General features: G+C 42.1%; 1 protein-coding gene across 5 annotated transcripts in view; it reads left to right on the plus strand.

Annotated features, from left to right (window-relative positions):
• Positions 1-21,255, plus strand: part of DHTKD1 (dehydrogenase E1 and transketolase domain containing 1) — a 44,783-nt gene that overhangs the window by 19,354 nt on the left and 4,174 nt on the right. For 3 of the 5 annotated variants that reach the window (XM_020893141.2, XM_070471974.1, XM_070471975.1), the window contains 10 exons: positions 6,362-6,533; positions 7,711-7,909; positions 9,574-9,886; positions 11,083-11,167; positions 11,667-11,806; positions 12,651-12,801; positions 14,402-14,508; positions 16,434-16,598; positions 19,792-19,874; positions 20,429-20,598. In XM_020893141.2, the coding sequence (XP_020748800.2) occupies positions 6,362-6,533; positions 7,711-7,909; positions 9,574-9,886; positions 11,083-11,167; positions 11,667-11,806; positions 12,651-12,801; positions 14,402-14,508; positions 16,434-16,598; positions 19,792-19,874; positions 20,429-20,598 (1,585 nt within the window). Of the gene's footprint in view, positions 1-6,361; positions 6,534-7,710; positions 7,910-9,573; positions 9,887-11,082; positions 11,168-11,666; positions 11,807-12,650; positions 12,802-14,401; positions 14,509-16,433; positions 16,599-19,791; positions 19,944-20,428; positions 20,599-21,255 lie in introns of those variants that run through there. The other 2 variants (XR_011489344.1, XM_020893146.2) reach the window with 2 other exon arrangements.

Raw genomic sequence — 21,255 nt, forward strand, 5'->3', positions numbered from 1 at the left:
TCTCTTCCTTGCTTTACGGGTCTCCTTTTACATCATTCACATCATTACCACACAGAAGTCCCATCAGCCAGGAGGCCAAAGAGTGAGGGGTTTTCAGATGCCTGGAACCCCATGACCCTTGTGGGCCAGCGTGTGGCTGAGGGCTGGACCTGATAGTGTAGCCCGGTGAGAAATAGTAAGGATTCTGGAACAATGAAAAGCTAAGTTCAGATCCTGGCTTTGCAGCCTTCCAGCTTGCCCTTCAGGCTTCCCAGGTGGCGCTAGTGGTAAAGAACCCACCTGCCAATGCAGGAGACATAAGAGACATGGGTTGGAAAAATCTCTGGGTTGGAAAGATCCCTTGGAGGAGGGCTTGGCAACCCACTCCAGAATTCTTGCCTGGAGAATCCCATGGACACAGGAGCCTGGTGGGCAAGGTCCATAGGGTCACAAAGAGTCAGACACGACAGAAGTGATTTAGCACGCACAGCTTGGCCTTCTTGCTTGGCCTTCTGTCCCATTGTTTCCCTAGATCTCAGAGGTCAAGGGAAGTGTGTTACATTTCCAGAGTGTTCTGAGGGTTAATTGAGAACTCAGTAAGTTCCTTAACCCAGGGGATGGGTTTGGCAGGGTGAGGAAATTAGTAGAAAAAGTGGAGGCATCACAGAACGTCTAGTCCTAGCCATGTGAAATACAAACTCTTTCTGAACCTTGATTTTCTCACCTGTAAAAGGAACAATAGAAGTTCCCTTCCCAGGCCCCCCATGCATGGTAGATGAATGGGTTAATAGAGATAATGTTTATAGTGTTGTGAAGGTAATGTAAGGGTATGTTATTACTGTTCTTGGATGCTCCAAAATGTCAGTCATCTCTGTAGACCTCTATCTACGGGAAGGTGTGGGTTGGAGATTTCACCAAGGAAAGCAGGGATTCCTTTCTTAACCAAAATGTTCTACTTGTATATACAAATTACTCTTTTAAGGACATTTTCACTGTCATTAAAAAAATTACCTTCCAAGGATTCTTTCTTCATTCGTATTTAAGTCTTTTATTTCTGGTACTAATTAGGGCCACAGTGGTTACCATATCAGATTAATTACAATGGACTGGTTCAAAATTAGGAAAAGAGAATGTCAAGGTTGTATATTGTCACCCTGCATATTTAAATTATGTGCAGAGTACGTCATGCGAAATGCTGGGCTGGATAACTCACAAGCTGGAATCAAGATTGCCGGGGGAAATATCAACAACCTCAGGTAAGCAGATGATACCACTGTAATGGCAGAAAGTGACGAGGAACTAAAATGCCTCTTGATGAAGATGAAAGAGGAGAGAGAAAAATCTGGCTTAAAACTCAACATTAAAAAAACAAAGATCATGGCATCCAGTCCTATCACTTCATGGCAAATAGATGGGAGAAAAAGTGGAAACAGTGTCATATTTCATATTCTTGGGCTCCAGAATTAATGTGGACAGTGACTGCAGCCAGAAAATTAAAAGACTTTTGCTCCTTGGAAGAAAAACTACAACAAACCTAGACAGCATATTAAAAAGCAGAGATATCACTTTGCTGACAAAGTTCTGTATAGTCAAAGCTATGATTTTTCCAGTAGTCATGGATGGATGTCAGAGTTGGACCATAAAGAAGGCTGAACACCAAAGAATTGATTCTTTTGAGCTGTGGTGCTGAAGAAGACTCTTGAGAGTCCCTTGGAGACTCAAGGAGATCAAACCAGTCATTTCTAAAGGAAATCAACCCTGAATATTCATTGGAAGAACTGGTGCTGAAGCTGAAACTCCAATACTTCAGCCACGTGATGGGAAGAGCTGACTCATTGGAAAGGACCCTGATGCTGGAAAGATTGAGGGCAAGAGAAGGGGATGACAGAGAATGAGACAGTTGGATGGCATCACTGACTCAATGGACATGAGTTTGAGCAAACTCAGGGAGATAGTGAAGGACAGGGAAGCCTGGCATGCTGCAGTCCATGGGTCGCAAAGAGTTGGACATGACTCAGGGAATGAACAAATTAATTTATTAACTTTTTTTGCCACACCAAGAGGCTTTTGGGATCTTAGCTTCCCCATCTAAGGGACTGAACCCAGGCCTCAGCAGTGAAAGCGCTGAGTCCTAATCACTGGACCGCTGGGTAATTCCCTGTATCAGGTCGTTTTACCCTTTTTTTTCAGATCATGTTATTCTTTAGTTGAGCATTTTGGCTGTTTATTTGTTTTTTCTATTTTGTTTTATCAAAATTCCCTTTATTTTTTAAAAATTATTGAAGATTATAATTTTACAATATTGAGAAATATAGAACAAAATACAATTATTGGAGGATAATTGCTCTACAATATTGTATTGACCTCTGCCACTCATCAACACAAATCAGCGACAGGTATACATACATATGTTCCCTCCCTCCTGAACCCCTGCCCCATCACCCACCCCTCTAGGTTGTCAGAGAACACTGGCTTGAGCTCCCTGTTTTATACAGTAAATTCTCACTTGCTATCTATTTTACATATGGTAATATATATGTTTCCATGCTACTCTCTCCAATTATCCCTTATTTTTTTACTTAATAACTTTTTAATTAAAATACATTTATTATATAATATCACGTAAAATTTATGTGTACAACATATACCTTATTGATATAATAGCCTTCTATATAGCATGAAGCCAGTGGCACTCATACTTTCCCCTAAGATCTACAATTCCCTCATTATTTGCTTTCAACTTTTCAAAAAAAATTGACTCCCTTTTCTATCACCTTCCATTTCCCAGTTTTTAAAAATTATTTATTGAAGTATAGTTAATTTACAGTATTGTGTTAATTTCTGCCATATAGCAAAGTGAGTTATTTATACACATATATATACATTCTTTTAAAAATTCTTTTCCATTCTGGTTTATTCAGTTCAGTTCAGTTCAGTCGCTCAGTCGTGTCCGACTCTTTGCGACCCCATGAATCGCAGCACGCCAGGTCTCCCTGTCCATCACCAACTCCCGGAATTTACTCAAACTCATGTCCATCGAGTCGGTGATGCCATCCAGCCATCTCGTCCTCTGTCGTCCCCTTCTCCTCCTGCCCCCAATCCCTCCCATCATCAGGGTCTTTTCCAATGAGTCAACTCTTCACATGAGGTGGCCAAAGTACTGGAGTTTCAGTTTCAACATCAGTCCTTCCAATGAACACTCAGGACTTATCTCCTTCAGGATGGACTGGTTGGATCTCCTTGCAGTCCAAGGGACTCTCAAGAATCTTCTCCAACACCACAGTTCAAAAGCATCAATTTTTCAGTGCTCAGCTTTCTTCACAGTCCAGCTCTCACATCCATACATGACCACTGGAAAAACCATAGCCTTGACTAGATGGACCTTTTTTTGACAAAATAAAGTCTCTGCTTTTTAACATGCTATCTAGGTTGGTCATAACTTTCCTTCCAAGGAGTAAGCGTCTTTTAATTTCATGGCTGCAACCACCATCTGCAGTGATTTTGGAGCCCCCCAAAATAAAGTCTGACACTGCTTCCACTGTTTCCCCATCTATTTCCCATGAAGTGATGGGACCAGATGCCATGATCTTAGTTTTCTGAATGTTGAGCTTTAAGCCAACTTTTTCACTCTCCTCTTTCACTTTCATCAAGAGACTTTTTAGTTCCTCTTCTGCCATAAGGGTGGTGTCATCTGCATATCTAAGGTTATTGATATTTCTCCTGGCAATCTTGATTCCAGTTTGTGCTTCTTCCAGCCCAGCGTTTCTCACGATGTACTCTGTATATTAGTTAAATAAGCAGGGTGACAATATACAGGCTTGACGTACTCCTTTTCCTATTTGGAACCAGTCTATTGTTCCATGTCCAGTTCTAACTGTTGCTTCCTGACCTGCATATAGGTTTCTCAAGAGGTGGGTCAGGTGGTCTGGTATTCCCATCTCTTTCAGAATTTCCCACAGTTTCTTGTGATCCACACAGTCAAAGGCTTTGGCATAGTCAATAAAGCAGAAATAGATGTTTTTCTGGAACTCTCTTGCTTTTTTCGATGATCCATCAGATATTGGCAATTTGATCTCTGGTTCCTCTGCCTTTTCTAAAACCAGCTTGAACATCTGGAAGTTCAAGGTTCACATATTGTTGAAGCCTGGCTTGGAGAATTTTGAGCATTACTTTACTAGCGTGTGAGATGAGTGCAATTGTGCGGTAGTTTGAACATTCTTTGGCATTGCCTTTCTTTGGGATTGGAATGAAAACTGACCCTTTCCAGTCCTGTGGCCACTGCTGAGTTTTCCAAATTTGCTGGCATATTGAGTGCAACACTTTCACAGCATCATCTTTCAGGATTTGAAATAGCTCAACTGGAATTCCATCACCTCCACTAGCTTTGTACATAGTGATGCTTTCTAAGGCCCACCTGACTTCACATTCCAGGATGTCTGGCTCTAGGTGAGTGATCACACCATCATGATAATCTGTATCATGAAGATCTTTTTTGTACAGTTCTGTGTATTCTTGCCACCTCTTCTTAATATCTTCTGCTTCTGTTAGGTCCATACCATTTCTGTCCTTTATCAAACCCATCTTTGTATGAAATGTTCCCTTGATATCTCTGATTTTCTTGAAGAAATCTCTAGTCTTTCCCATTCTGTTGTTTTCCTCTATTTCTTTGCATTGATTGCTGAGGAAGGCTTTCTCATCTCTCCTTGCTAGTCGTTGGAACTCTGCATTCAAATGGGAATATCTTTCCTTTTCTCCTTTGCTTTTTGCTTGTCTTCTTTTCACTGCTATTTGTAAGGCCTCCTCAGACACCATTTTGCCTTTTTTCATTTCTTTTCCATGGGGATGGTCTTGATCCCTGTCTCCTGTACAATGTCACGAACCTCTATCCATAGTTCATCAGGCACTCTGTCTATCAGATCTAGTCCCTTAAATCTATTTCTCACTTCCACTGTATAGTCATAAGGAATTTGATTTAGGTCACACCTGAATGATCTAGTGGTTTTCCCTACTTTCTTCAATTTAAGTCCAAATTTGGCAATAAGGAGTTCATGATCTGAGCCACAGTCAGCTCCGGGTCTTATTTTTGCTTAATGTATAGAACTTCTCCATCTTTGGCTGCAAAAAATATAATCAGTCTGATTTCAGTGTTGACCATCTGGTGATGTCCATGTATAGAGTCTTCTCTTGTGTTGTTGGAAGAGGGTGTTTGCTATGACCAGTGCATTCTCTAGGCAGAACTCTATTACCCTTTGCCCTGCTTCATTCCGTACTCCAAGGCCAAATTTGCCTGTTACTCCAGGTGTTTCTTGACTTCCTACTTTTGCTTTCTAGTCCCCTATAATGAAAAGGACGTCTTTGTTGGGTGTTAGTTCTAGAAGATCTTGCAGGTCTTCACAGAGCCATTCAGCTTCAGCTTCTTCGGCGTCACTGGTTGGGGCACAGGCTAGTTCCCTGTGCTCCACAGTAGGACCTTGTCAGGTGTGTGCTATCATGATCTAGTAGATTTCGAAAGTTCTGGAAAAAGAGCACATTTCAGAGATTCTCTTATAATAGTATTTTGCCCTTTCCTCAAAGCCTCCTTTCATTTGTGTATGATACACTCCTTGCCCCCCACCCCCCGTCTTTGCTGTCACATCATTCTCTTTTATGTTCGCAGTGGTGGCCAACACACGCAGCGGGGAGGAGGTGATGTGAGTGACACCCTCTCATTTGGGGGGAAATCTGATTGGGGAAGAGTGAGGGTTCGAAGTCATTTTGTTCCTTGCGTCTTGCAGCCCGTTTTCATGATTGCTTTCCTAGAGGTGATTCTCCTGTGTCTCCCATCACCCTACCTTCTCTGGTGCTGCCGTGCACACTATCATATTGATGAGGATGCATGGGTACAGGTGATGATGTAGGGTGGAAGGAATAGGTCAGCTGGTCATAGCTGCAAGAGGAAGAGGGCTGATTTAGCATCATTGAGAGCTGCTTTAGGAAGTTCTATAATGAGCAGATTTTTAGGAGGGGAGGGAGCAGCTTTTTATAAACAGAGATACAGGGACAGGGCTTCCTTGGTGGCTCAGTGGTGAAGGATCTGCCTGCCAATGCAGGAGACAGACATAGGAGACACGGGTTCAATCCCTGGGTCAGGAAGATCTCCTGGAGGAGGAAATGGCAACCTACTCCAGTATTCTTGCCTGGAAAATCCCATGGACAGATGAGCCTGGTGGGCTACAGTCCACGGGGTCACAAAGAGTCAGACATGACTGAGCATGCACGTGGCATGTGGCAACCAGGGAGTGCTGAGAGCATAGTTGTTTTTTATTGCTATTACTATTAGGTTACTAAACCTAAATGTCTCCACCCCTTACGTTCATTTTCTTTTCTCTCCCCCATGATCTAGGTTCACGGTGATGCTTCTTTCTGTGGTCAAGGGGTTGTTCCTGAAACATTTACACTCTCTAATCTCCCACATTTCAGAATTGGTGGGAGTGTCCATTTGATTGTCAATAACCAACTGGGTTACACCACTCCTGCAGAAAGAGGAAGGTCTTCCTTATACTGTAGTGACATCGGTATGTAACCCAGAGAAGAGCTGATGTTGTTGAGTCAAATAAGGAATTTCTAGAGAAACTTCTATTATAGTTCACTCAGAACAGGGAACCTCACTGCTGGTCCCATTTTCATTTTTGGATCAGATATGGTCAGTGGTCACCAACGGTGTTGTTAATATTCCTTTCAAAGTCCGAGTGTGATCTTTCAATCCCAGGAAATAAGATAAGAGTAGAATTTAGAGGGTCCCATCTCAACTTGCTGATGTATCCAGTTGAATGATCTGGTATAATCCAGAGATCAACACAGTACAACTGGAGTAATTGTCTTTAGAATATTCAGAGTACCCAAGACCGCAGTCAAAAAGGATGTGTTCAACCAGTAAATCTGGCCAAGGGGTCTGGTGGGAAATCAGATGTGAAGAAGCAAAGGCATCCTGTTTTAAACTGTGGAAATTGACAATATTAAAAGAAACACAGGGCTTCTTATTATTCATTCCCTATTTCACAGAATTGACAGAACTGTCAGATGGTGAGAACTGTACTGTTTTTACATCCAGAGCCCGGCCTGGTTGCCATTTGGGACTATCTGTGAATTTTTTGTGATTAGAGATTTTGAAAATTCATTTTCAACCAACTCTTTGAAGAAATACCCCCCCCCCCCTTAGGCTACGTCTTTTAAAGACCCTTTTATCTCAGGAGGAAAGATAATAGTCATAATGATAATAACACACACACATCTGTTATTAGGTACCAGGCTATTAAGCACTTTATATGCATTAACTCCTGATGCTTTAGGACATCACTGGGAGATAGGAGCATTATTCCAGTGTCCCAGATTAGGAGACTGGAATTCATGACTTCACCAGGATCACACAGACACAAATACTGGGTCTGAAACTCTGTCTTGTCAGCTGGCCTCCAAAGTGCAGGTTCTTTTTTTCTTGGTGGTGGGTGGGGAGGTATTGCCCTGTGTGACTTGCAGGATCTCAGTTCCCTGACCAGGGACTGAACCTGGTGTTGGCAATGAAAGCCTGGAATCCTAACCACTAGGCTTCCAAGGAAATCCCAAAGTGCGTGTTCTTAATACCCAAGCCAAACTACCCCTATGATGTGGACTGTCTCCCCAGGCGGGCAACAGGATTTGGGGGTAGGTTCATGGGGTGACTGGCGGGCTTCATTTCTGTCTTCTCTGCCTCAGGGAAGCTGGTGGGCTGCGCCATCATCCATGTCAATGGAGACAGCCCAGAGGAAGTGGTGCGGGCCGCACAACTGGCATTCGAATACCAGCGCCAGTTCCGGAAAGACGTGATTGTTGACTTGTTGTGCTACAGGCAGTGGGGCCACAATGAGTTGGACGAGCCCTTCTTCACCAACCCGGGCATGTACCAGATCATCAGGTACGAGGCTGAACCATCATGTGCCCTCTGCCGTACAATGCTTGCATTAGTGTTTGTATTAGACTCACTCCAGGAGGGTGACCAACTTTCCCAGTGTGCCTGGGACGTGACCCTCTCAATGCTCAAACTGGGACAGCCCTGGGCACACTGGGATGATCACCCCAAGGGTCACAGGAAAGCTCCCCGTGTTCTTCCAACTCTACATGTCTCCTCAGTGAAGAGACAAAGGGAAGCTTAACAGCCTCACTTAGCAGGTGGGAGGACTGAACAGCCAGGTCTTGAGATTTCCTTTTTAGATGCTAGAAAGTAAATGCTTTAGATGCTCCTGTCTCCCTCTTTCCTGCTTGATTTCCTCATAGACATAAATTAAAGCAGAGGAGTAAACTTGGGGACTTTTTATGGGCCTTTCTGGTCACAGGTAGCAGACTGCCCTTGGAGGAACAAATCTGGGTTTTCCATTGAGCTTTTTTTTTTTTTTAAGCCACCCAGTTTTCTTTTTTCCTTTTGTTCTTTTCCTTTGGCTGCACTGGTCTTTGTTGCAATCCACAGGCTTTTCTTGTTGCAGCACAAGGACTCTCTAGTTTCCCTGTGGCATGTTGAATCTTAGTTCCTGACCAGGGATTGAACCCATGTCCTCTGCATTGGAAGGTGGATTCTCAACCACTGAACCACTGAGGAATTCCTCCATTTAGCTTTGAATTTAGCACCCAAATGACCTGATGTGACTTGGAACCCCATTTTAAAGAATATATCCTGTCTACCTTTCACTTTTTTAATGATTATGGTGGTCAATGTGACCAGACTTTGTCATGTAAAATATTATGGGAATGCAGAGCAGCAGCATGGTTATTTCTATTTCTATAAAATCCAGATGTGGAATAAATTGGCAAATTTGGTTCAAGCTTTTTTAAGTAAAAGAATGCAGAATAAGTAGATAATGTAGGTCAGCCTCATAAATAACTGTCCAGAATTAACAGTTGGTAAAAAAACAAACAAAAACAACTCTTCTACTCATTATTTCTGCCTGACTGTAGACAGAAGCTTATAAAGATAAACTTGTTTTCTCTAGCTTGCCTGGAACAAGTGGTTACACACCATTACCTTTAAAAAACAAAGTTATTGGTGTGAGTCACATGACATAAAATAGATCTTTTTTTTTTTTTTGGCTGCTTGGCATGACACATGGGATCTTAGTTCCCCTACACCCCCTGCAGTGGAAATGTGGAGTCTTAGCCACTGGACCGACATGGAGTTACTTAAATGGACCATTTTTTAAAAAATTTTTTGTTTTATATTGGCATATAGCCAATTAACAATGTTGTTAGTTTCGTGTGCACAGCACAAGGACTCAGCCATACATATAGATACCCATTCTTCCCCAAACTCCCATCCCATCCAGGCTGCCCATAACACTGAGCAGAAGTCTATGCGCTGTACAGTAGGTTAAAATGGACCATTTTAAAGTGAATGATTCAATGTGAATTGTATTAATATAAGCACCCCCTCTGTCTAGTCCCAAAACATTTCCCGCATATGTTTTTTTTTTTTTTTCCCGCATATGTTTTTATAGCAATGACACTTCAGAATACATTTGATAATAACTGTCTGTCTCTTTTTGATTTTTTCAAACATGATTGATTTTTGTTTCCCTTCTCCTTGGATAGAGCCCGGAAGAGCATCCCCGATATGTATGCAGAGTACCTTATGGCCAACGGACTCACAACCCAGGAGGAAGTGTCGGAAATCAAAGCCTCCTACTATGTGAAGTTAAATGGCCATTTGACTAATGTGGCCCACTACAGGCCCCCTGCCACGAGCCTGCAGGCCCACTGGCAAGGCTTGGTTCAGCCAGAAGCTTGTATTACCTCCTGGAACACAGGTGTGCCCCTTGACCTCCTGCGGTTTATTGGCAAGAAGTCTGTGGAGGTGCCTGAGGAGCTCCAGATGCATGGTCACCTTCTGAAGATGCATGTGCAGGTAGGGAGCCCAGGCATCCCCAGGCATTGTTTGTCCATCTCTCACAGCCAAGGAATTGGAGTTGGTCTGGTCTTGTTGGTTGGCTAATACATTTGACAGATATTTAATGTGAGTCATTAGTTTCTACAAACTGATCCTAGCAGAGTTTTGGTACGGACTGTCAACTCAGATTTTGTCTGCCTTTAACTTCTATTTTTCCTCCACTTATTTGTTCATTCATTCATTCATAATGTCTAGGGACTTCCCTGGTGGTCCAAAGCGCCAAGGTCCAATTTGCCTTCCAATGCAGGGGGGTGGGGCTTCCCTCTCTGGTCAGAGAGCTAAGGTCCCACAGGTCTCACTGCCAAAAAACCAGAATATAAACAATAGAAGCAATATTGTAACAAATTCAATAAAGACTTAAAAAATTGTCCACATTAAAAAAAATTTTTAAAACCCCAAACATGTCTTATATATCATATGTACAGTTACTACATGCCCATTATTAAAAACATGGCCACACAGGAATGCCCATTTTGGTTTTTCTGAGTTGTGAGCAGAAGACACTTTCATTTTGGGCAGGCACAGGGATGGCTTAAATGAAATGAATAAAAATCAATATACATAGTCCCCAAAAGCAACATTTGGATCCTCAAACATATTGAGGTTTTACCTATTGTCTTGTGTTAAGTATAAATTGACATACACTGCTCTGGTTTGCCTGAAACTTAGTGGTTTCCTGGAACATGGAACTTCCAGCTCTAAAACTGGGAAAGCAAGGAGATACAGGCCTTCATCTTTCTTGAACTTGGATGAAGGCATGATGAACTCTGGATTATTTTTAAAACACTAGCTTGCTTTGTAAGTTTCTATTATAGGTATAGAGACCATGAAAACAATCTGTGTATTCACCATCGACTCAAAGAATAGAATATTACTTACACCATACAGCCCCACTCTCCCCACTCTGCCAACTCCCTGCCACCTCCTCTCATCCATCCACCAGGTTAACCACTCACCTGAGTGCCTGTTTGTTTTGCCTGCTTTCAAACGTCATATACTTGCTGTCACTACTCTCATGTTACCTTCTGCGCTTCCTGTTGTATTTAATACTATGTTTTGGAGACTTAACCATTGTTGCATTACATTTTTTGAACTCAGTGTGAAGAAGGATGTGAGCTCTTAAAAGTTTCTTTTCCCCTCCCCTTCACTTTTAGTCTCGAGTGGAAAAAGTGATGGATGGAACAAAGTTAGACTGGGCCACAGCAGAAGCTCTTGCGTTAGGCTCGTTGCTTGCTGAAGGTACGACTTTTCTGTACAGCTGCACAATGAATTATATGAATATGAATTATATGAATTATGAATTATATGACATCTCTTATTCGTGATGCCTGCAGTTTTGAGTTACAGCCACCTTGTATCGTTTTTATTGACTAGAGAGGTTCTCACATGTGGTGACTCTTCTTACCTGAAAACACTATTTAATCTTAGTATAAGTCATGTTGATAACCTTCATCATCAAATAGTCTATGGAAACATAGGATTCAGGGCTGACTGTATTGGAAAGATATTTTCCCTAGTAATTGTAGGCCAAATGATGACTCTTCACTCTTTAACAGTTCACTTTGACTACAGAGTTTTGAATATAGGACAGGTGCATTTTAAGAAGGATAATCTATTATCTTAGGGGTGATTCTCAGGATGAGCTGGTGTATAAGAATTCAGGGTCACCAGGCCTTATTATCACTTAGGTTATTCATGGGAATCTGGATTTTTCTTTTCCCCTTCTTGCTTGCTTAAGGTTTTAATGTCCGTCTGAGTGGCCAAGATGTGGGCCGTGGAACTTTTAGCCAGAGGCACGCAATGGTTGTTTGCCAGAAGACAGATGACACTTATATCCCCCTGAACCATATGGACCCTAATCAAAAGGGGTTTCTAGAGGTAGGACATTTCATTATCTGGTGTAACACCCAGGTGGCAATGATCGTAGCTACAGACTTCTTAGCAATAGATGTCGGCAACATCTGAACTTTGGGTTCAGTACTTTTTGAAATAAGGGGATGCTGAATGGATAGACAGTGAAGATTGGACCACTTGGAGTGGAAGTAACAGACTAGCAAGTAGGCTAAAGCTGTGTCATTCTGGCTACTTACCTGTATTCAGGTAAATGTCAAATGGATGTTCATTTTGTTAATCCAGAATTGACATTATAACCTGCTTGTTGCTGAATTCATTAAAATAAATAAAAAATGTGGATAATAGGCCAACATTTCTTGACAACTTAAAAAAAAAAACAACCCACTTCCATAAGCTTATTTTATTCCCTAGGACTTAGCAGGCTTGATGAATTTATCTATTATCATGTATTTCCAGTCATTGAGTTAGATTCATTAGAGTCAAGAGCAGAGCCTGGGTCTTTTCATTTTTGTTTCTCTAACAGCTAGTGTGGTGCCTGGAACATGAAGTTTATTGAATTATCCTTTAAGGTACAATTAGTGGCATAGCATCTTTTTTCCCTACTCTAGCGATTTATCTGAGAGCATGGGGTTTACTGATAATCAATATTTTTTAAAAATAGACTTGTCAAAAGCAAGATTCCAGGAAATTGCTTAAAGGACATGCAGCTCATATTTTCTTTAAATTAGTCTAAAATCCCCACCTTGATCAGTTATCTAGATTGGTGATCTAGATACTGAAACATCTAATATTTCCCCTACCCAGTCAATGTCTTTTATTGATTTGTGATTTGATATATGGTATCAGTTAACTTTGAATATTGCACTAGGTCAGCAACAGCCCACTGTCAGAAGAGGCTGTCCTGGGATTCGAGTATGGGATGAGCATTGAAAGCCCTAACCTGCTGCCCCTCTGGGAGGCTCAGTTTGGCGATTTCTTCAATGGTGCCCAGATCATCTTTGACACGTTCATCTCTGGAGGTTGGTGTCTGGTGGACCCATCACACCAGCTGCATGGGGACAAGCGTATGGAAAGGGGCCATAGCTGTGGCCACAGCATCCCTTGCCCCACGAGCTGGGGGCCCAACCTGTCATCCACTGGGGCAGAGCAGCTGTCAGACAGTTCAATATGCTGTTGGGAAGAGCACGTAAGCCTCTGCGAGCAGAAAGGCTGCGTCTCCTGGGGAGCGTGCTTGGCTCTAGGGAATGATGCCTATACTTGCCCCACTTCTAAGAGGTCTGATTTCCAGGTCTGGTCTTGGTGTGTGTTGAGTAACTACAGCATGAACAACAATCAGGCAGCAGTGACACAGTGAGGACTTGTGATTAGAATGAATGTGTGTGTCAGTCCCTTTTTCACGTCCAACTCTTGTGACACCATGGACACCCCACCAGGCTCCTCTGTCCATGGGATTCTCCAGGCAAGAAAACTGGAGTGGGTTGCCATTCCCTTCTCCAGGGGATCTTCCCGACCCAGGGATTGAACCTGGGTCTCCTGCATTGCAGGTGGACTCTACTCTCTGAGCCACCAGGGAAGCCCGATTAGAATGAATGACAGTCTTGAAAAGCTGCTTCCTACAGCCCAGGGTCACACAAGTATCTCAGAGTTGGAGGTTGTGCATCTTACTGGGTTTAATCATGACTTACAAAAGCAGTGCCCACTCACTGTAGAAATTCCGAGTGTATAAAATACAAGTCTGAGTCTCCCCCCAGACTGTCCCCCCATTTTCTGGGGGGACCCACTTATGGGTTTTGTGTGCACATCTCAGACCCTTCTCGTGGTTGCTTCTCTGTAACTTTGTGGTCCTGAGGAAGAAAAGAGGCTTGAGGAGACTGGACTTTGCCATGTCCAGAGACTCTTCTAAAGAGTCTGCTTCTCTTGTTTTGGATCTCAGGTTTTAGGGCTGAGCAGTTGTGGCGCATGGGCCTAGTTGCCCTGAGGCATGTGGAATCTTCCTAGACCAGGGATTGAACCCTTGTCCTCTGCATTGGAAGGGGGATTATTAACCACTGGACTACAGAGGAAGTCACTACTTTTTTTTTTACCTGGCAACCTGCATCAAGCAAGTCTATCCGTGTCATTTTTCCAATGACACTTCTCACTTCTTGTCTCTGTGTCACATTTCGGTACTTCTTGCAATATTTTAAGCTTTTGCATTATTAGTATATTTGGGATGGTGATCTGTGATCAGTGATTTTTGACGTCACTATTGTGAAAAGACTGATTGCTGAAATCTCAGATGATGGTTAGCAGTTTTTAGCAAGAAAGTTTCTTTTAATTAAGGTATGTGCATGGTTTTTTCAGAGTGCTCTTGCACATTTGCTAGACTGTGGTATAGAGTAAATTTTACACACAGCAGGAAACCAAACAATTCATGTGATTCGCTTTACTGTAGAGTCCCAGACTGGAACCTGCAGTTTCTGGGAGGTTTGTCTGTATTTCCCTCCTAAGGAGAAGGCACGTGCCATGAAAAGGCCTTGAGGGGGTGCGGCGGCAAACTAACAAGTGTCTTACTGCGCCCTCAGCTAGAGTGGCCCGGCGCCTGCGCTGTAGGATCTCACTCCCGCCGCTACTTTACAGGCGAGGCCAAGTGGCTCCTCCAGAGCGGCATCGTGGTCCTCCTTCCCCACGGGTACGACGGGGCTGGGCCGGAGCACTCGTCTTGTCGGATAGAGCGTTTCTTGCAGGTATGTCCACTGCCTTCTAGATTCCAAGGAATGTCTTCCCTGCTTCCTAGGTGCTCTGAAATAGAACTGCCTCCTGCAGACACTCCTGAATATGAACCTTGGACTGTAAGACATTGTAGTATTTGAATGAAACAGATCTAATGCAATGTTAGTCAATAGTTCTTGGAAATACAGTGCTTCAAGCATGTTAGTATCATGGTTTCATGGCAGTGAAAGTTCTTCTTATGTGGCGAATATCAGTAGTTTCTGAGTCAAGGTGATCATTGGAATCATCTAGGGAGCCTTTTATAAACAGAGATACAGGGACCAAGGGCTTCCCGGGTGGCTCAGTGGTAAGGAATCTACCTGCCAATGCAGGAGTCACAAGAGATGAAGGTTCTGTCCCTAAGCTGGGAAGATCCCCTGGAGGAGGAAATGGCAACCCGCTCCAGTATTCTTGCCTGGAAAATCCCATGGACAGAGGAGCCTGGTGGGCTACAGTCCATGGGGTGGCAAAGAGTTGGACGTGACTGAGTGACTAAGCACACTCACAGGCACTGGGACCAGGCCGAGATCCAAGTAGTGACAGTGTTTTTATCAAATGATCATGACCACCAAAACTCTGAGTAATAACCCAGAAACTACCATTATCTTTTGGTAAGAATCATTACCAATGCCACTTAATGCATATTACTTCCTAATATTTTATTATAAAAAACTTCAAGCATAAAGAAAAGGTGGAAAAATTTTACAGAGAATATTCATATGCCCACTTGCTACATTCTGCCATTAATATCTTATTTTAATGTTTTATCATGTATCTATTCATCCGTCATTCCTCTATCTGTAAATCCACGTAATTTTTGCATGTATTTGAAAGTAAACGAAGACGTCAGTACACATCGCCCTATGTATGTGCATATCAGTAATTATCTTAGCATGCATGCAAATAAAATATATATAAAGGTGATAGATTAGTAGACAGGTAGATAGAACAGTAGATAGATAAATGCATATAACTGTGTTTGGTTGGTAAAGACAGATAAATAATTTCATAAAAATTAATTACAGAAATAAATTGCAAGTGAATTAAAAGAATTGAGTGTGAAGTACAAAACTGTAATTTTTCAAAGACGTTTAGGAAATGAGTATGCAAAAGATACAATTTGGGAGTCATCAGCTTTGTTGTTGTTTTTGGCCATTCAGCCTGACTTGTAGGATCTTAGTTCCCTGACCAGGGCTCAAACCCAGGCCCTAGCAGTGAAAGCTCTGAGTACTAACTGATAAACTGCCAGGGAATTCCTCTCCACTGCTTCTTGACTGGGGTTAAAAGACATGCCTCCACTCTCTGTCCCAGCAGAGTCTTCTGAGAGTTCATTCCTCATCCTCAGCTTTTCAACCGCGTTAGCTGTTTTGATTCTTCTCTGTAAAACAAACTATCCTTGCATTTATTTCATCAGGAAAGTGAGATTCAGACACTGCATCCTTCCAACTTATTCACCCCACAGGCATCAAAGTCTGTATTTTTCAAAAAGTCCCTTCCAGATGCTTCTTTTTAAAATTTTAATTATTTTTGGCCATGCCACACAGCTTGTGGGATCTTAGTTCCCCGACCAGGGACTGAACCTGTGCCCGGAACAGTGAAAGCACCGAGTCCTGACCACTGGATCATCAGGGAATTCCCCCTCTTCAGATGCTTCTTGCAGCCCACTGTGTTTGGGAAGAACCACGTTAGAACACACAGACTCAGCAGATGGGAGCCACCAGGCCTCTCCTGGTGAATTCTTCATGGGTCATACATTTACCTTCTGGTCTTCTTCTGTGAGGAAGAGACACATCTCCTCTCCATCTCCTGGAGATGCCTGGTTCCCCTTAGCATAGCCTGTGCCCTTAGGATGGGGTGAGCTGACTCGACTGTTGGCTCCTTCCTCTCACTTCCCTCCCAGATGTGTGACAGCGCAGAGGAGGGTGTGGATGGGGACACTGTGAACATGTGCGTGGCTCACCCCACCACGCCCGCCCAGTACTTCCACCTGCTCCGGAGACAGATGATTCGGAACTTCAGGAAGCCCCTCATCCTTGCTTCTCCGAAGACACTCCTCAGGCTCCCTGTAAGTAGAAAAAAGGTTTGTCAGTCTTTCTCCTCTGACCGTATTTCCCCCTGCATTTCCCTCTCTTTTGTATATCTGGTTACAGTTCTAAATAATAGAAGTGTCTCTTTAGTTTTAGTTGGCCATGCTGCTGTGCCTCTCTTTTTTTAACCTTTCAAGAATAACTAGAAATCCAGGTCACTTGCAGTTTCATTGTTGTGAAGGACAGGCATAGCAGATGTTATCACCCTGGTATCCCAGCCTGAGCAGAAATAATCTTTTAGAATAAAACATTTCAAAGTCCAAATGGTGTTAGCACTGCTATGTTTATAGTCGCAAGTTGGGAATTTAAAGTACTTTGATGAAAACAAGTAGTTTTATTCCTTGACTGTGTGTGTGTGTGTTTGTGGCAGAGTTTTGTTAAAGTAAAAAGGGACAGAGAAGGGTTCTGACATAGACATCAGAAGGGGGATGGAGAGTGCCCCCTTACTGACTTTTATTTAGACTTTTTTGGTGAAATGATCTATCACAAGTAGACTCCCTTTCAAACATTGTAACAATATAGCTTATCTACTTCCTGGCTTCACAAGGATATATTTTCTCTTGATTTACCCTAAGTGTTAAGTGCACAAATGTTTTTTAAATCACACAAATATGCTAGTTTTCAAGAGGCAGAATTCAAGATAATAAGTACTTTTAAGCATGTATTTATCCCATCTGCTATCATTTTTTTCAGTTTTGTATGAGAGTCTGACTTAGAATTAAATGTTTGTGTTTATTGGGATGCCACTGGTGAGGTGGACTATGTCGTTCAGGACTTGGCTGTCCAAGACTGTTGTGTGCGTCTCACCAAGGTCAGAGAGCGTGTGTTTGGAAGTGACGGGTGTTGGGAGAAGCTGCCAGGGATTTGGCTTCACAGTTGTCTTTTTGGAGGTTTTCAGCATTTGGAGGGGAGTGAGGTGACCCTTGCTCTCACTGTTGGTTGTGGGCACTGGCGCTCTCCCAGAGTGAGCACCCGCTTACGTTTGGCGCTCCAGACACCTCACCTGTCCCAGCTCGGCCTCAGGGGTCAGTAATGAGGGTCAGTAATGACCTCAGAGGTCAGCTCAGCTTCTTTCACCAATGGCAGCAGTTCATTTGTTTGTTCTCTCTGCGAACAACCCTGTGTATTTTGAGGTGGCTTCAGGAACATCACGGGACATTTGAGACAAGTGAATGCAATCCCATTCTTTCTTCCATTTTTTGCTTGCTTGTTTTTTGGCCGTTACATGTGGCATGCAGGATCTTAGTTCCCTACAGGGATTGAAACTGAGCCCCCTGCTTTGGGGTCATGTGGTGGTAACCACCGGACCGCCAGAAAAGTCTCTTTATGCTGTCTTTCTGATGGGACTCTCTTGACACTGATATTTTGAAATAGCAATGTGAAAGGGGCCAAGTCAAAATGTAAAGTTAGTATAGTTTATTTCTAAGAATTATATACATCTGGGATTCTTGAAGCCAACTTTCATTGTATCCCTAAGGTTGTCATCTGGTCCCTCCATCATACCTAAAAGGAGACTAATGATATTATATATATATATATATATATATATACATATATATATATATATATGTATGTATATATGTTTCTAGGTATTGAGTGAACTGTTAAAAGACTGAGAATTTCTTTTGCTGTTTGAAATTGAGAATAAGAGTTCATTTTCTGGCCCTAATGCTCCATCCCTCTCCCCAAGTCTAATATACAATTTATTAAACAAATAAGTGAAGTTTCCTTGGGGAACTTAAAAAATACCAACAGCTCTAGATTTTCAAATGAAAAACTATGCTTATTAAGTCATCAAATATATTCATGAGACACATAAGCCCTTTTGTTAGTGGAAAGTCAGCAGTACCAGTATTGAATTCTGACTTCTTCCTGAAAATTGGTACAGTGATCTTGCAGAATATACACAGCCAACCTTCTCCATGCATGGCTTACTCAGAGGTGACTTAGCATGTGGCAGACACGACTCAGGTACACTTGTCAAGTGGCACCAAAATCCCACCCCAGTTTTGTACATGACTCTGAACTCCAGCTCCTTTTGATTCCTGCTATAGGAAGTGGGGACTGATGAAGGACTCTGGTTCAGAAAGGAGAAAGATTGCCTCCTGTTATGTAGCCAGAGTGTCCCCTTTAGGGTTTCCCAGGTGATGCTAGTGGTAAAGAACCCACTTGCCAAGGACAGAGACTTAAGAGACTTGGGTTCAATCCCTGGGTCAGGAAGATCCCCTAGAGGAGGGCATGGCAACCCACTTCACTGTTCTTGCCTGGAGAATCCCATGGACAGAAGAGCCTAGTGGGCTACAATCCATAGGGTCACAGAGTTGGACATGACTGAGTCAATTTAGCACGCTTGCATAGCTGAATAGCTAATATTATTTTTTAAAATTATATCACAATATTCCAGCGTTTATATGGCTGCCGTCAATGACCTCGTCTAAATGTCGTATACTCATCTGGGACTAGACTATAAGGAAACTAACTTAGATGACAGCAGAAAAGATCAAATCCTTCACCTTGGGCTTCATCAGTTTTCTACTTTACAGTTATTTACAAGTATTTATTTATTTTGGGGCTGTACCACAAAATATTTATTTTGGTATCTTGGTTCCCTGTCGAGGGATTGAAACCCAGGCCCTTGGCACTGAAAGTGCTAAGTCCTAAGCACAGGACTGTCAGGCAATTCCCAACAAGTATAGATTTAAATTGAGCTCAATAATAAAATTTCTTTTCACAATATTCATATATTGTTCTGATTGATGGTTATGTTTATAAATTATCAAAATCCTAAAGACAGAAATAATTGCACCACCCTAGCTATGCTGGCTTACAATACAAATTCTATATAATGTTGTTTCTGATTCCCACAGATTAAGGGAGATTTTTAATTGATAATCCAGTTGAGTCATTCAACAAAAATTCTAATTGTTAACATTTTATCATGGCACCAGACAAAAGGCAATAAGTCTATAACCTCAGAGAAATAATTTTACCCTGAAGTATGCAGAACAGATACTTTCAAGAAAGATACTATGTTTATTAGTACATATGTTTACTTATAGTCCCAGGAGAGAATTTTGACACTAGTCCTTGGAAAGATCCCTTGTAAGTAAAAGCATCTTCAGCTCCTGTCCATTGGTTGATAGATTTGTGGCTTTTTCTCCCCCTCCTTAGGCAGCTGTATCAGCTCTTCAGGAAATGGCACCAGGAACAACATTCAAACCGGTCATTGGAGATTCATCTGTGGATCCAAAAAAGTAATCTGAAGCGGAGCTCTGTTTTCATACTCTGCAGTAGATTTATGACGAGTGGGAGAACTCGTTCATGTTAAGTGAACCAAGTGACCCTAATCTCTATTCTGAAACATATAAATCCTTTAAATCTATGGTGTAGGAGTTAGATTATGCACAGAAGAGTGAATTTTGGAGTATATGTTACTAAAGAAGGTTTCCCACTGCATAGCATGACTGAACCCCACTACAGCGCCCCCACTGCTTCAGAGGCAAAGCATTTCAATCTCTGTGGTCCCTCCTTTCTTCTGCTACAATTCTTACCTTTTATAAATAATTAATTAATTATTAAAATTTTTATTTTGGCTTCCCGGGTCTTAGTTGCAGCACACGGGATCTTTAATTGCGGCAGGCAAACTCTTAGTTGCAACATGTGGGACTTAGTTCCCCGGCCAGGGGTGGAACCCGTGTCCCCTGCATTGGGAGCATGGAGTCTCAGCACTGGACCACCAGGGCAATCCCTACAATTCTTATTTTAAGATATTTTCCCCCCACCCAATTGTCCCTTTTCTTCCCAACAGGGTTAAGAGTCTGGTGTTCTGCTGTGGCAAACATTTCTATGCCCTGATGAAGCAAAGAGAATCTTTGGAGGCCAGGAAGCATGACTTTGCCATCATCCGAATAGAAGAACTCTGTCCTTTCCCACTGGATTCACTGCAGCAAGAGATGAACAAATATAAACACATTAGAGGTAAAGAGTCCTTCTTGTTCAGCTCTTTGTTTTTAAGATACCTGAAATGTATTTGGAATATCTCAAATGAAAAGCTGGTACAGGGGAAGTAAGAGTTACTAGAAAGTTGACTCTCATGGAATCTGGAGATGTGAAAATAGTTCAGCTAAAGCCAATGTCTCTATGTCTTTTCTGGTGTCCCTTTCTCTCTCCCTCCCTCTCATATATAACATCTAATTTCTTGAGTTTGGGGGAATGCTATACTATCAGTGCTATACTATCATTTATGATAAATCCAGTATGATTGTAAAAGATAAGCCTTTTCAGCAAGTGGGGCTGGAATAATTGGATATCTATATGTACCTAACATAGAAGTTAACTCAAAGTAGATCACAGACCTAAATGTAAAGCTATAAAATTTCTAGAAGAAAATGAATGAAAATTTTTGTGACCTTGGGTTAGGCAAAAAGTTCTTAGACATAATACCAAAATCATGTTCCAGAAAAGAAAAACTGGATTTTACCAAAATGAAAAACTTCTGCACTGTGAAAGGCACTGCAGAGAATATAAAAAAGACAAGCTGAAAGCTAGGAGAAAATATTTTTAAATATTATACATATTTGACAAAGGAATCTCCAGAATATTTGAAGAGCTCTGAAAACTCAACAGTGAGAAAAC

Source organism: Odocoileus virginianus, chromosome 9 (genome assembly GCF_023699985.2).
Source record: "Odocoileus virginianus isolate 20LAN1187 ecotype Illinois chromosome 9, Ovbor_1.2, whole genome shotgun sequence".
In the NCBI taxonomy this organism is placed as follows: domain Eukaryota; kingdom Metazoa; phylum Chordata; class Mammalia; order Artiodactyla; family Cervidae; genus Odocoileus; species Odocoileus virginianus.